Source organism: Zymoseptoria tritici, chromosome 5 (assembly GCF_000219625.1).
Source record: "Zymoseptoria tritici IPO323 chromosome 5, whole genome shotgun sequence".
NCBI lineage: Eukaryota > Fungi > Ascomycota > Dothideomycetes > Mycosphaerellales > Mycosphaerellaceae > Zymoseptoria > Zymoseptoria tritici.
The window spans coordinates 2,589,980-2,605,260 of NC_018214.1; the positions used below are offsets into that span (position 1 = coordinate 2,589,980).

Sequence of the window (15,281 nt, forward strand, 5' to 3'; positions counted from 1 at the left end):
ACGCAGACAAGAGACGTTTTATTGCCGCTGTCAGAGCAGTTGAGCAAGTTACCGCTCAAGATTACCTTGAACGTCCACCTGTGTCCCATCACATGCCGCTTCGCTGTCTCGGACTTCATGCATCCGAGACCGGCCTTACGTAGCGATAAATGAACTGTCTCTCTCTCACGCAACGATGACTTGCTTCTCCTGCTTCAGCGTTTCCACGAACTCCGTGCTGACATTCAACGCCTGCGCCACGACCTCCTTGGGCGTCAATGCCAGCCACTGTGTGAGCGAAATGTCTGCTACGCGGTCCGCCTTGTAAAGTTCAATCCAGATCAGTTCCTCGGTCGGGGAGGTGTTCTCAACGTAGTGTCCAGAGTTGGACGGGAAGACAGCTGTGTCGCCCGCGGTGAAGTCGAAGGTGCGGGCGGTAGAGCCGCCTGTAATCAATGACTAGTTAGTGGACGATGATCATGATGAGAGGCAGGGCTGAGCAGGGAGGATTTACCTAGGAAGACGGTGGCCCGGGCTTGGCCTTGTGCGAAGAAGACCCATTCGTCGGCCTGCCATACATTCGTTAGCTTAGAAGAGTCTCGCGCGGCAGTGCGGAAGATGTGATGTGGCGAGACGTACATTTGGATGCCAGTGCAGCTCCCTCAATCCGCCAGGCTTGATCCGCACCACCGACGACGCAATTGTCGTTGCGATGGGAAAGTTGCGTGAGTCGAAGATTTGGATACTGCCGCCTCCGCCGGGGACGATCGTTGGAGGCACATCCTGTCAGGGTGTCAATGTCGGTCTGGCTCCGATATGTGTTTGCTTTCGAGAGGTGAGGCTGATACCTTGGAGCGAATGACATAGGTGAGCTTCGTTTCAGTCAGGTCTCCAAACGGGTGATCCGCTTTCGTGGAGTCGGGAGGAGCGATGCCCTGCAGAATCTTCGGGTTCGTTTTGGGCGTGTTTTGGAAGACTGAGACGTCCACGCCTGAGAGAGGTGGTGTCGTTAGCCAGAGCTCTGATATGCTGACACCAAGGATGGAGCTATCTTACCAAAGTTCTTGGCCAGGATGTGTTTCGGAGTGTGGGCGATCCAGTCGTCAACGTTGAATGTGACGCCCGTGGCTTCGAAGTCGCCGTCGTCGAAGGCCAGGAGGAACTAAATACGAATAAGAATCTGCGAAGGGACTGCGAAAGGTCTTCTGCTGCATCATCTCTTACCGATACGCACCTCGTTCTCGTCATCCAGCCCTTGTACGCCATGCGCCACACCCTTTGGGAAGAACCAGATGTCGCCGACCTCGAGGATCTCGTATTGGTTTTGTCCGAATTCGTTGACCGCCGAGATGGCCACTCGACCGGCGTACACAAAGGCCCATTCGGACTGTTCAAAGGCAAGCAAGCATGCACTGTCAGCCGAGCATCCTTTCCGCTCAAGTGCGGTAGACATTTCGAAACTCACCACCCTATGCCAATGCAACTCTCGGTAAGCGCCCTTTTTCAAATGCTGCTGTGCGCTGGAAATGTCCACGCTGGCGGGTAGATCGGTGATGACCTGCTCGCGCGCCCAGCCGCCATTGAAGAGTGCCGTCTTGGAGTCGGAGAAGCGCCACTTCAGGTTCGGCACGACGCCTGTGTCGGTGGATTCTTGGCCCAGGTTGCTGGGATTTTGGATGTCGATGATGGAGTTTGTACCGCCTGTTGGCGAGAGAGGTCAGTGCTGAATGTCTCTGAGACTGGCCAGGACTTGTCCATGCATACCGAGAAGCGTGGCTCCCTTCTTTGTTTCGTCGTTGATCGGCTCGCCTTTGGCAAGGTCTCCGGAGGCATAGCCTGGCACAGTCACATCTGGAGCTTGCGAAGACCCAATAGGTTTCTCCTGATACTCTCCGCTGCGGCGCTCGAGGTGAGGTCGAAGATGCTTTGACTTGATCGTGGATGGCAGACCTCGTTGAAAATTGAACGCTTTCTTGACGAGAGCAGAGTCTTGCTTGTCACGTGCTGGAACAGAAAAGGGCGATCCGTCCGCTGTGAAGGCAAACGCGCCGGCGAGTAACAATGAGAACTTCATGTTTGAGCGATGATCTGCCACAGAATTCGCGTTTCGTGAGACTTATACCTGTAAGGTCTGGAGCAACCTCCCGTCGCACGATTTCGTTGATCGATGCGCAGGTTCGAGCGGTGCACGATCATCGCTTGCGATCGATGTCACCATAGGTCCTGGTCATGATGCTCGATCGAAAGGTTCAACGACTTGAGGGGTGCACTCATGTCCATGGACCGGGCAAAGGACGTGCTCATCCGCAGGACTCACCGTCGATATCGCGATCAATGCCTCCTTCGGTTAGCTGTTTTAACAGTTGCTCGATCTCACATTGGCTCGAAAAGTTCCACATCCTGCCCAAGGAGCGGTGTCTACCCTTCGGAAACCAAGCTTAGAAACATGCCTGCGAGACCTCGAGGCCTGCTCAAACTGCGTCACTACGTCGACCACTTCGGCCAAGTCTCGATGACTTCCTGAGCTGGAATTGGCTCGTCAATATCGCCGCCCTGTCCAACATGCGAACCGATTCTTGGCTTGGGTGAAAGACCTGTGGGCATGCAGGTGCTATGCTAGGATGCTGCATACAATAGCGCCTCCTTGGCTCAAATTCGGGAATGGCATCATTTGCTGGCGAGATGAGCGAGCTTTTCACCGTGTGACTGGTACTCGGGGGTAATTGAGGTCAAGGATGGATCGAAATATGGACGTGACATGTCGTTGCACACGAAGGGCGGAGGACAACTGGAATGTCTGCCCGGGAGCGGTTGCAGCCGGCTTGGCAAATATGGCGGGATTCTACACGGGCGGACGTCACCCGCTCTCACTTCATCAACAACAACAATATCAGGCTGTGTTGCGTTTCCGCTCGTTTCGTGATTCGACCGCTCTCCGTGTATGACTACCAGCTATACTGCAGTACCGGGAACTGAACACCCTCGAAGGTCTGCTGCTCGGCTCCTGCTGCAGCCGAATATGCGAAATGCATGCTGGACATTGCGCCATCAGTCGAAGTGCCCAACCCTAGCAGACATATCGCTCCTGCAAAGTCTGGTGAACTTGGCAACATTGCTGCCCTACCCCCACGCTGGAGCGCATCTTTGCAAGGAATGAAGCACCTCTTCTGCCGACTAGGCCTCTGAAATGCACACTACGAGCCATTGGCGTGGCAATCATGCGGGTTTCCTGCGAGCGGTATCAGGGAGATGGTGACGGGACATCTTCCGATGCGGCGGTCGAGTGTTTCTGACGCATGTCCTGTTCGTGTGGCTCCCAATGCGCATTTCGAAAGCGCCAATCCCGATCATTCGACGTCGTTCGTTCGCATAGACTGCACAGGAGACCAGGATGTTCATCAAGTCGACCCGGTCTTCGGTCTTCTTCCTCTGTGATGATCGACATTCGCTATGCTGGCCAGCAATGGCGCAATTGTCCTTTGGAGGTGAGCTAGATGCCTCTTGCACACCGCTCCGAGCGAGTGTTGGTAAGCCTGCCATCCGGTAGTTCGGGTTCGTCCAACACTATCGACCATTCTGGACATGCCCAAGAAGCGGTGTGGACCATTCAAGCGACCTGCATGATACTCCGCCATCGATGCATTCAAGTGCATGCCGGACCTTCCAACGGTCTGTCCCGGATCTTGCAGCAGCCGTTCGTTGTGGAGCTTGCCCGCCAGAGCGACACGAAGTCGACATCTGTTGATATTCTCGCGACATATTTCGACCAGCGCTACGCAGAGAGCGGTCACCATCGTCACCTCCGGCAGTTGGTATGTGTGAGGGAAGCAGTGTCTAACAGGCATTGTCGATTGCGAGCGAATGTTGGACGATTTGCGATTGAAGCACGGACAACGACCGAGCGAGTGTTGTGGGACAAGTCAACTATAAGGGTGGCAGACCTAAGACCCAGAGACGTGGCAACTTGCTCATACAGTCCTCGAAATCTTTCTCATTCCTGCTCAAAGGGCATGCACCATTTCCTCAAGATGAAACACCTCGGACTCCTCTTCACTGCTTGCGTCATCAGCTTGACAACTGCTCGTCCAACCAGCGGTGCAGCTGCGTTGAAGAAGCTGGCGCCACGATCTCCTGAACCACTTGGTGGCTATTCACTGCCGCCGCTCATTCCACACACTCCGGTCTGTTCCGTCAACACTCCGAGTGACTAAGCTGATTGATGCTGACTTGGTTTGATTACCAGCTCGACCAAACGATTAACGACGTTGCGCCGCCACTGCCGATTCTTCAGATCCCGACTCCCGCGCTTCCAAATCCAGGGTACACGCCGAGTGACATCAAACCGAAGAAGCTGGTATTCGTGTGGACCGGAGCGGGTGACAACAAGCATGCGGACATTTTGGTGAGTACTGCTCGAGCTGTCCAGAGGCCTCCATCTTCTAACATCGTCGAACAGATATCATTCAGCCTTGACGACGATACGTTCGGGACTGTACTTCGTGTCGTTGAAGTGCCGACTTCTGGGAACAGCCCGCATCACTCTGGTGTATCCCACGACGGCAAGACTTTGTGGGGTGGCGGTCTGTTGGCGTTGTTGAAGACGCAGGACACAGGATACTACTTTGATGTCTCTAACGTCTACGAGCCGACGTAAGTGGGCGTGGATATGATGTGAAGACGCATCGCTGACCCTCTCTCTTCTGCCAGATTCTGGAAGTCCGACCGTGCGCTGCTCGGGTCCATCGCCGACGAGATTGTCGCAAAGCCTGAAGGTGGATTCTTCATCACCTATATGGGATCAGAAGTGGGCTTGGCTCCTGGTGCGTTGTCCTCCGAGCGGACCTGTCACTCCTTTACTGACCTCACTCGCAGGCCGCCTTATCGAGACTGACGACAACTACAACATTATCCACGAATGGCCCGAAGACCCCGCCGGTGAAGCGAACATCTTGGAATCTCAATTCTCGCCACACGGGCTCAGCATCGACTTCGAGCGCAACCTCATGTTCACGTCAGACTTTATCGTTCCCGCATCTATCTTGCATCCAGTCAGCGACCTCAATGGAGGAGAGAGGATCAGCGCAGATAGTGTCCGACTATGGGACCTCACCGACCGCACCATCCTCAACACTATACACATACCGAATGGTGGCGGCATCCAAGATGTCAAATTTGTGAGTCCTCGTGCATGCACTGCGGGATTATTCTTCTGACACTCCGCACAGATTCCCGGCAACCCAGATGGTGCTGCTATTGCGACCGCCGTCGGGCCTGGGCAGGTATGGATTATTTACCCTTACCAGAAGGATAGCAATGGCAAGCCGGGTCGTGCGGAGCTGCTGTACGACTACAAACTGCCAAAGACGACCGCCATCTATTCGACGCTTTCCAAGGACGGCCGATTTGCGTACTGTGAGTAGGCCGCTAGATGTTAATTGAAGTGCATGCTAACGCCGACCAGTCACGTTTACCACCGCAAACAGAATCTGTAGGTTACAGCCTTTCACCTGCGCCACTGTGATCCTTTGCTGACCGACGCTTCTTTTCAGCCGCCCTCGACATATCCGACCTGTCCAACCCGATCCGTCTCGACGATCCGAACGAAGTTCAACCTACCGTCGGGCCCCACTATCTCAAATTGACGCCCGACGAGAAGGCTCTCGTTGTGTGCGATTACTTCGTACAAACCGGTTCGATCGGTGAGTCTTGTTGTCGATGCACGAGCTGAACACGTACTTACTCTACCTAGGGATTATTAACACCGACGCCGACTACAAAGTCCTGTACATTGACGTCCTTCCGAACGGAGGATTGTCCTTTAACCGCACCATCGATACCGCGGGATTGTTTCCGCAGTATGGAGGAGCAAAACCGCACTCGGTGTATGTCGTCTTGTCGTCTCCTGGTCGAAACTAGAACTAACGAGAACATAGTGTTGTATATGACCTTACAGATCCGGAGAACCCGCTGTGGTACTAGGCACGGTAGAGAGAACGGCGGAGAATTGGCAAAGCAATGCGAGCATCGGAAACATGCGGGCTACTTAGTAGTATTCTAATGAAAATCAGCCAGCATTGACAGTACGGCGTCGGCCACGACTGCCCCATTCAGCACTCAATGTACCGCTCGCTCACTCGCTCTTAGTAAGCTGCGAGTCCCGGCTGGTGTTCATTTTGCGCGCTAGTCAACGATTTCTCTGTGATCTCCTGCGGCAGTCTGCTGAAGTAGGTCTTCCCGGTATACCTCTTTGGCTTCACCACCTGGATGTATCGAACGCCTAAGCCCGCTTCCATCTCGTTTCCCCAATTTTCGTCGCTTCGTTTGGGGTCGAGCCGTCGTCTACGATCCAGATCATCTTCGGTTCTTTGCGGAAGTGGATCGCCACGTCGGCTGTCATCGTCACGTGCGGTCGAGAATGACTGGCGCAAACGTTGTAGGTTTGTAGTGAAGGTGAATGGATTGTAGTCCCAAACTTTCGACAAACACCACACTCCCGCGACAACAAACATACCAAGTACCTGCGCAGACTCACCCAAAGCGTGTGTCTGAGCTCTTTTCAATACTCCACAGAACGATTCGGCCTGCTATCGACTTCTCATTGACGGCAAAAGCGCGGATTGCGTCATCTTCATCTGATTGCCGCAGCATTTCACTTCACTTGCTTTCTGCTGCCGGCCTCTTCTCTCCCTGTACAAACTTTTCTGCTCTTCTCTTCTCGAACATCCCCTCTTTATCTTCCTCAGCTCCACGACCACCTCTCCTAAACCACACCACCACCACACCACCACCTCATTCGACATCGACCACACTCCGCGCACCACATCTGCAATCGAACACGAGCTCTGCGCGCACGCTGGAAGTGCTCGAAGACAATTCATTAGCACGTGCGCATTTATCGGCTGCATGCACCCCTCTCGCGAGAGTCTCTTAATCCGGAAGGCTTCTACCAGCCCCACACGCTGGACGTCGCCCACATGTGGGATTGGGTTTACAAAACTATCACAGCAGGAGCGCACATCATGGCGCGGCAAGCGACGAATTTGACGAGGCCCGGGGAGGTTTCGTCTGCAGTACCGGATCATCCCACTGCATCAGCAGACACCGCGCCCGTTGATAACGCATCGGACATCGCCGCCGAGCGGCAAGCGGTCGAGGCAGGTGCTACACTTTCTAAACAAGGCATACCAGCTACAGACGTTGCGGGAGCCATTGTACCCCCTTCCAAGTCGCAGGGCAAGAGGGATGTTCCGGTGGGAGTGCAGGGGCTCGGCAGCCTTCCAGGTACGACACTTGAACCTCAGGACCATGATACCGAGCACACTGCCCAGCTGGAGGGATTCAAGGAGGGGAACCAGCAGCGCGGAGCGGATATGCTCGCTGGTGCTAACGGTGTTGGGATCATTGATCAGCCGATGCCGGATGCTCCTCCTGATCTGAGCGTTGAGCAAACCGCTCGAGCGCAAGAGCGCCCTGTGGGTGCTGTCGAATCGGCCGTGAGCCCCTCACCCGACGAGGATGCTCCACTTCAAATCAATGATGAGACGCGATCTGTGGTCTCACAATCTTCCGGACAAAAGCCTGCCCTGGTCACCATTGGCGACAATAATTCCGATGAGTGGTTGGAGTCTCTCTCGAAGGCGGACCTCGCAACCGCCTTCGCTTTGCAATGGGATCGGAAAGTGTTGGAGGACTTTCCGTATGCACGACTGCAATTGAAATTCATTGCGAAGGAAATCGCGAAGCTCAAGAATGGTGGTGAAGATCAGGTCGAAGATGACGACGAAGACGACGAACAAAACGACGACGAGCCTAGCGGAGATGATGATGATGATGCGGAGGATGATGATGCGGAGGATGATGATGCGGAGGATGATGATGCGGAGGATGATGATGCGGAGGATGATGCGGATGTTGATGGGGATGTTGATGAGGATGTTAATGAGTGAGGGCGGGGAGGGCCGTTCGCGCACCCGACTCGTCAAAGACTCGCTCGACCCCCCATCATTTCCGGCGGACGTCCAGTTCCACGACTAAGCATTGTGCAACCATCGATGAAGCTTAGCAACCTTGGCGCTGTTGTTAGTTATTTACACTCTACGCCTGCAAGTGTTCTAAAATCCCTTGTCATGCCTTCGATCCTTCCTCGTTTGAACGCCTCGCTTAAAGACCCCCGGTCTCACAATTTCAACCGAGTCAATATCCCGCCGGCGATGCGTGCGACGTAGTTCGTAAAAGCTTGGGATTTTGAGCACAACGCAGTACGAGTACACAGTCGAGCCTGTCAGCTGCGGCCTGGATAGGCTTGGTCTCTTACAGAGCTAGATGGGTGCATGCAAGATTAAGGGAGAGGAGCAGTTGTACGTACACTCATTGGTCTGTTGTTGACGTTGTTAGATGTCGACCGCGGTCCAAGACCGCTGGCACAATCGATCGAATGGGGGTTTCACTGGCAGTGGCATTCTCATGGTAATGGAGAGTCTATCTGCCCAATTCGGATGACACACTCCCATCTGCAAACACAGGAGCCGTGAAATCATGTCAATCCTCAAACTGCTCACGAGAGCATGGAATGGTTGGCCACAAGGGCAGCCAAGCGCTCATGTGGGCTTTTCCCGCTCTGCAGGAAATACAGCATTCCTCTTCTGTACTTCGATGACAGCTCCCATTCCATCTGATCGAATTCGAGCAGCTCGAGTAGACGGGTCCAGCACTGATCTGCATTCTAGGTGCCCTTTAGATACTCCTGGAAGGCCGTATCGAGACCCACAACGAGCGCTGCCTGATCTACATCCGCCTGGTCGTCGGATAGCTCGATGAGGGGCTTGGCACTGTCCACCTCATTGAGTGCTGTCTCGGCATGTTCGATTGCGTCGTTGCAGATATCTTTGGCCCGCAGCGTATCGTGCGTCTTGACCATCCTTTTGCCGTTGCACTTCAACCACCAAGGCGCGCGGGACCGAGGAGGCTCATTCATCATCAGGCTGTTCGAGAGCTCGTCACGTAACTAATATGCGCCGTCGACGTTGGCGCACTTGACAGCTGCTTCCAGGAATCCCGCATCGTCGAAGAAGCCCGTCTTCTCCTACGTGGCCAAGAGGAGCGCGCGGTACAGAGAGGCATCTGTCTGCCCTTCACGAGCAAGGTGCGTCAAGCTGTGCCACGAGGAGGCACGGAAAGACGTGACCAAACTCGCTCTCGAATCTCTCGGCTGCGTAGGGAGGCTATTCCTACAGCGTTGAGCTGATTGGCGTACAAACGAGAGGGAGCAAAGGAGAGTCGGTAAGGAAAAAGCCTCATTGTCCCAGCAAGTGGATCGATGAAGAAACGAACAGTATCGAGGTAATTAGCTGCAAAACGAGCATCTGAAGGAGAGACTCGGAGGGACACCCTTCGGGCTCTCTTGACGGCACACTAAAGCTATACCTATAGTATCGAGCTTGTTGGCATAGTATTTGGGGAAAAGGTCAGAGAGCCGATTGGAAAACAACGCGATTGTCTCCACAACGGAGATGCGGCTGGAAGGGTGAGTACCGAGCTGATTGGCATACAAATATGAAGGCAGAAGGAGAGCCGATGTAGGAAAATACTTGGACTCTCTCCAAAACGGAGATGCGGCTGGAAGGGCAAGTATCGAGCTGATTGGCATACAGTACAGTAAGGATGACAGAGAACGGATAAGGAAACATCAAAGTTGTCTCTTTAAGGGCATCTGAGGAGAGACGACCGGTATTGAGGCGACCGGCATACAGACCGAGCATCGGAAGGAGAGCTTATAGCAAAAATACCGAAATCGTCTCCGGATCGGAAATGGAGCTTATAGTACTAGCTCCGAGCTGATTGGCGGGCAGAACGCGCGTTTGAAAGAGAGACTCGCGGAAGTACCGCACTTGGTTTTCTCGACCGCTTTGGTGTCCATATCCCGCGGTATCTGGTCTATTGGCAGCACGAGCTTGTCCTTATACCGATCAGCACGGGCTTGTAGCTTCTTCAGGTGCTTCGTAATGGCCGGAATTGAGAACTGAGAGGTTTCGTACAGCAGCATTGAGGAATGTGCAAAGTTCTTACCTTATCGTCTGCACTTCTAGCCGAGCCGCGGCCCGGCCCGTCCCGCCAAGCATGTGACAAATTTGGTCAACTTCACTTCCCTCTCTTACACCACGTCACTTCATCTGCTTACAGACGGCCGGGCCGACAGTTGCTCGAGAGATTCGTATGATATCATGCGAATATGGCTGCTATGGCGTACAGGAGCATAGGCGGAATGTCTTTCACGCGCCGGCAGATAGCACCACGTGCCAATACCCCCACCCGATCGAAGCCATGGCGGGAGGGTTATAGGAAAGTAAGTCATCTTTCGTACTCAAAATGCACATTTCCTACCGCTGTCCTCTCAACCTCACGTACACAAGCTGTTGCGCACATGCAGTCCGAAAAACCGTCACTCTCGCCCGTCACATGCGCCTGCATTCAAGCTTTGCGCGGGAGATTTTGCGCCAAACACGACAAAATCATCACTTCCATCCCAGTTCCCGCTCCGCCGGCTTGGGAAGCGACCTCTGCTACGTTACTGTCTGCTACGTCACTGTCACGAGATCCACTTCACGGCAAATCCTGTCACGTGCGCCGACATCGAAGCTCCGAGTGGGATTATACGGCCAAATCACCACCAAATACAACCCATTTCTCCCATCCCGGACTGTCTCACGCTCAAAAGTCAAGCTTTCACACGCCGCTTTCACGAGCCGGCGACTCTTCCTTCGCGCGTGCACGGTCCACAAGCTGGCACAAAATCTTCCACGGCGCTTCCAGTTCTTCCCTCACCACACCCACGACCGACATCCGACACCACCACCACACAACACATCATTCCCTTTGCTTCCTTCTTCCCCTACATCGTTCATCACTGGTATTGCCCTCACAAGCAATTATCACTCAACCGCGCGACGCACCACCGCACCACCGCATCTGCGCGCGTTTCCAAACCTTTACCACTATCGAATCGGACACAACACACTTCACAACACCAGCGCATCCGCACATTTTTGCGCATTGCGACTACGACTCCTTCGCCTTACCAAAAGCAATCATACACACCGGCAAAATTGATATTGCTACCCGTCACCATGAGGGACGAGGACGAGCTGCGCGCGGAGGTTGAAGAGCGCCTTCTCCACGATGCAGCCCATCTGAAGCTTGCACATCGTCAGAAGGTGAATGTGCCTGACCAGAATGCAGAAGGAGAGGAAGGTGACGGGTCAACCTACGTCACCTGCAAGGCGCTGGCGGACAGTCTGGCCGCGTGCGAGCTGGACTCGAAAGCGATGCTTCAGTGGGGCCTGGCAATGTCCGCCAAGCTGGCCAAGGTTGTGGAGGAGGAGAAGGCGAATGATCTCGAACGTGCCAATGCGAAGAAGAAAAAGGCACGTAGCCGGGCTACGAAGACGAAGAAAGCAAGGTTGGCGCAAGCAGACGCTACAGCGGATTGGAGGACTCTAGGAAAGAAGCCCGTATCGGGAGCAAGAGTACATCCTACCCGCTACGCACCGTCAATTATGGAGAGTACTAACACAATTTCGATAGCATCCACAAGTCACCGCCACGCACAAAGGACTTCTGGCCAAGGCCACGGCTATCGAGACCCCGGACTTCGAAAACATTTCCTCCAAGGCATACAACCCCGAGGTGGTCGAGTTCCGGGTTTACGGGTATGTTGGATTGGCGAATCGTCAGAGCGGTCGTCAGGTGCAAGTTGCGCCACCCGTCCTGGAAGGCTTGTTGGCCTCTCGTCGGTTGGGTTCCCCGAAACACTCAGCCGCAGCGATCGTGGTAGCGCTCCAGAACAAAGAGAAATGGGACGCTCTACCTGATCCACCTCGGCCGATTGATTTCTTGGACCAGCACCGTGTGCCGATGAAGATGGCAGCCTCATCAAAGCGAATTGAAAAAGTCGAGCTCGTGCACATGGACAGGGCCGAGCTCCGCCTTTTCGATTCGAACGATACCGCTGGACCCAACCTGGTATATGGATACACGCTGTGGTGGGTGCTGCGTCAATTTCGAGGTTTGTCCCAGCTGTCGTCCTCGGAGCAGCGATCGCAGTACGAGGCAATATTCGAGACATATCCCTGGCCGCTGCCCGAGTGGCAACATCTCCAACTTGAAGATGGCAAGTTCCCTTCGCCAATCTGGACCCACTTCAACGACAAACAAAAGGAGTGCGAGGAGCTGAACCGCGTCCACTGTGTCCTCCATCTCAGCTCAAAGTTCCCTCGCGCCAAGGGCACGGGGTTCAGTCACCTATCAAACGGCTTGAGGAAACTCTTTGTGGCCGAGCACAGAAACACATTCCAATCAGTGCCCTTTCGACTCGTGGACTTTGAGCCGCAGTGGATGACTATCAAAGACGAGGAGGAAGAGGAGCCGGAGCCGCAGCGCGTGGCACAAACGATCGTCCAGCAGGATTCGCGGGAGATGTACTTCAGAGGAGGCACCGAGGAAGACCACGCCTTGTTGGACGAGGACTTCAGTCTGGAAGGAGCCAACCGCCTCAAGCGGGTTTACACACGTCACGGAGTCCCCCGGGAGCACAAGCCGCTGCCACCAGCTCTCGATCCTCGGGACAACGAGAACGAAGAGAACTGGCGAGACAGGTGGCGAATGTTTCTCGAGCTCGTCAAGAAATGTGCCAAACTTGGTCAGATTTCGATGCACGATCTCAATCAACCCGACGAAGATCGCCAGATACTTTGGGCTCACGACATGGGATCGGAACTCAGCTGGACCGACGTACAGATCTACATTAAAGACGGCAACGACCGAAAGGTTGTCTTCACGATCGTATTGGTATTTCCGACCGACGACTCGTACCTACAGGACATGGAGAGTCTGCTTCCTTTGGATCCCAACACCGACGAAGTTATGGCAATGGTTGAAGCAGAGGAGAAGCGAGGTGACACTGCTATCGCGACTTCGCCGAGAGAAGAAGGCGCTGCTGTGATTATCGATAAGGACGGCGGCGGTGCGAACGATGTCGACACTGGAGGCGTTCGTAACGAGGAGGTGGTCGACGCTACTGCTCTGACCAAGGAAAAGAAGCCGATAAGTGCGCCTTCGACTCGCAGTCAGTCAAGTCGTCGGGCGGCTAGAGACAGAGCACGACCACTCAACTTTGACCCGATGGGTGATGGTGATGACGATAGTGCCGATGCTACTCCGAGCAAAGGCGATCGCTCGAAGCGTCTCGGTAGCCCCGTCCCTACCAGCGACCGCGCCGGAAAGAAGCTCAAGATTGATAGGAAGCGCGACGCTCAAAGTGCATCTCCCGCCTCTGCGAGTCGACCAAATAAGAAGCGGGCTACAGCCACCTCGGGGATCACTTCTACAGAGAGACCTGCACCACAGGCGAAAAGCGGGAAAGCCACCCCCGAGCCCAAGTCCGCAGAAAGAGTGGTTGATCAATCAGACGAGCAAGTGGTCGATAAGCATTGGGAAAGCTTGGACGATTAGGGTAAGAAGCCCCTGCGAAGGAAGGGGGGAGAGACTGTGGAGGCGAGAGCGTACGATACGAAAGGCGAGAGTGCGGGCGGACTAGACTACGATTTTGATTTTGCTAAAAGGCTAGCAGCAGCGAGTCCTATTGCACTTTTGATTTTTACGAAGAAAAGCGAACCCCTAACGGAGCAGCAGCACTTGGTAGCAAGCTCTACTAGATCGGAATAATTAATCTCCCTTACAATGTCTTTCGCGCACGCACTATAGCCAACATGGCGACCGATCTTGTAGCCGTCTTATAGTGCTGCTACCTCTACTATAGACGTTCCTCCTTACATAACGCTATATCTTCACTAATCCTTAGCCAAATGCTTCGTTCTTAACGGCATCCGAGAGAGCAAGTTACGACGAGCAAGTAGTAATACATGTAGCGTGCTGCGAGCGATACCGAGTTAACTGTGAATGCTCTCGGAATCTTCGACAAGGCCGTCGTCGCGGGCTTTAACCCGCACCGCACCGCGCCAGCCCCCCAAATTCGCCTAACGCCCAACGCTAACGCCTAACTATCGCTCTTAATTGTTTGTTCTGCTCGTAGCGTAATCAAACTTTATCGTACAGCCTCGCCCTATTGCGTCGTAATACCACTGCTTGTATAGCGCTGCGTTTTAGAGAGAGCAATGTGCGGATAGGCTGCTTAAACGGCATTACTTTAAAACGCAATATCTCTACGACTATAGTAGCTAGCGACACACCGAGTAGCTTAAAATAAAGCTCTGTTCGTCCTCTATCGAATGCACGCCTGTAACTATGTATGTTATGTTAGCTACAAAGATTTACCTAGTATATCCTTTATATATTTCTTAGTAAATCGATGCTCTTATATATCGAGTCGATAGGCTAGATCGACTCGATTTGCATAGATATCGATACGTTAGGACTATATTCCGAAGTGCTAGAAATATAAGGTTTAGTAGCATTAATAGTCTGGTCTAATGTATCGATGCCTATGCATATCGAGTCGATCTAGGCTATCGACATAGTATACAAAGTATCGATACTTTAGAACTAGCTTTAGCTATATAGTAGCAAATCCTACTTTATATACCTTCTATACCTTTTAATAAATCGATGCTTTATATATCGAGTCGATAGCCTAGATCGACTCGATTTGTATAGGCATCGAATTATAAGGACTATATTCCTAAGTACTAGAAAGATAAGGTTTAGTAGTATTAACAGTCTAGTCTAACATATCGATACCTATACAAATCGAGTCGACCTAGGCAATCGACCTAGTATACAAAGTATTAATATACTAACTACTAAGTTAAAATATATATATCTAGAACCTACGTTATGCCCTTCTTATACCTTTTAATAAATTAATTGAGAGGGGTCTGTGCGTAAGGGCGTAATAACCGGATTCTCACCACTAGTGAGAACTTCATCCTGTTCATTTACGCTATGCTGGCCGTTACGTTTTGAATACCACTTCTTTTATCGATTGCGCGGTACCATTCGATTCCTTTTATCGACATTATTAAACACCCAAGTGTCTAGGCGCTCCGGATGCGGCGCTGTTGCGCAATAGCGCGTTAAAGGGTTGTTGTAATCCACGCTAACACTATAGCTGGAAACAAGGGTCTCGGGTTACGTAACTATAGAAGTTCAGACGAACTTTAAGAGCTAGACGGTAACTACGAGGACAGTAATAGCGACGAGGTACGCCCTTTACGACCGTCCCCTCTAAATAATAAAGAAAAGAGAAGACCAGGTAGACTACTACGGACGATAAACACCGGTAGCGCGAT

At 53.0% G+C, this 15,281-nt stretch overlaps 4 protein-coding genes across 4 annotated transcripts; 3 read left to right on the forward strand and 1 right to left on the reverse strand.

Annotated features, from left to right (window-relative positions):
* Positions 1-165: 165 nt before the first annotated feature.
* Positions 166-1,681, reverse strand: MYCGRDRAFT_41798 (uncharacterized protein; the record flags this gene model as incomplete). The annotated part of the gene is made up of 7 exons (XM_003852384.1): positions 166-425; positions 494-548; positions 619-762; positions 828-970; positions 1,036-1,141; positions 1,214-1,366; positions 1,445-1,681. Coding segments are annotated over 7 exons (1,098 nt in total), but the record flags the coding sequence as incomplete, so codon positions are not given.
* Positions 1,682-4,198: 2,517 nt separating this feature from the next.
* Positions 4,199-5,958, forward strand: MYCGRDRAFT_42328 (uncharacterized protein; the record flags this gene model as incomplete). Its single annotated transcript, XM_003852332.1, has 9 exons — positions 4,199-4,381; positions 4,436-4,629; positions 4,687-4,799; positions 4,852-5,153; positions 5,205-5,391; positions 5,441-5,467; positions 5,529-5,678; positions 5,729-5,861; positions 5,913-5,958. The coding sequence occupies 9 exons, from the start codon at positions 4,199-4,201 to the stop codon at positions 5,956-5,958; spliced, it is 1,335 nt and encodes a 444-aa protein (XP_003852380.1).
* Positions 5,959-6,953: 995 nt separating this feature from the next.
* Positions 6,954-7,925, forward strand: MYCGRDRAFT_93553 (uncharacterized protein; the record flags this gene model as incomplete). The annotated part of the gene is made up of 1 exon (XM_003852333.1): positions 6,954-7,925. One exon carries the CDS (start codon positions 6,954-6,956, stop codon positions 7,923-7,925), a length of 972 nt encoding a protein of 323 aa, XP_003852381.1.
* Positions 7,926-11,102: 3,177 nt separating this feature from the next.
* On the forward strand, positions 11,103-13,485 carry MYCGRDRAFT_93554 (uncharacterized protein; the record flags this gene model as incomplete). The annotated part of the gene is made up of 2 exons (XM_003852334.1): positions 11,103-11,501; positions 11,560-13,485. 2 exons carry the CDS (start codon positions 11,103-11,105, stop codon positions 13,483-13,485), a joined length of 2,325 nt encoding a protein of 774 aa, XP_003852382.1.
* Between the last annotated feature and the right edge of the window lie 1,796 nt (positions 13,486-15,281).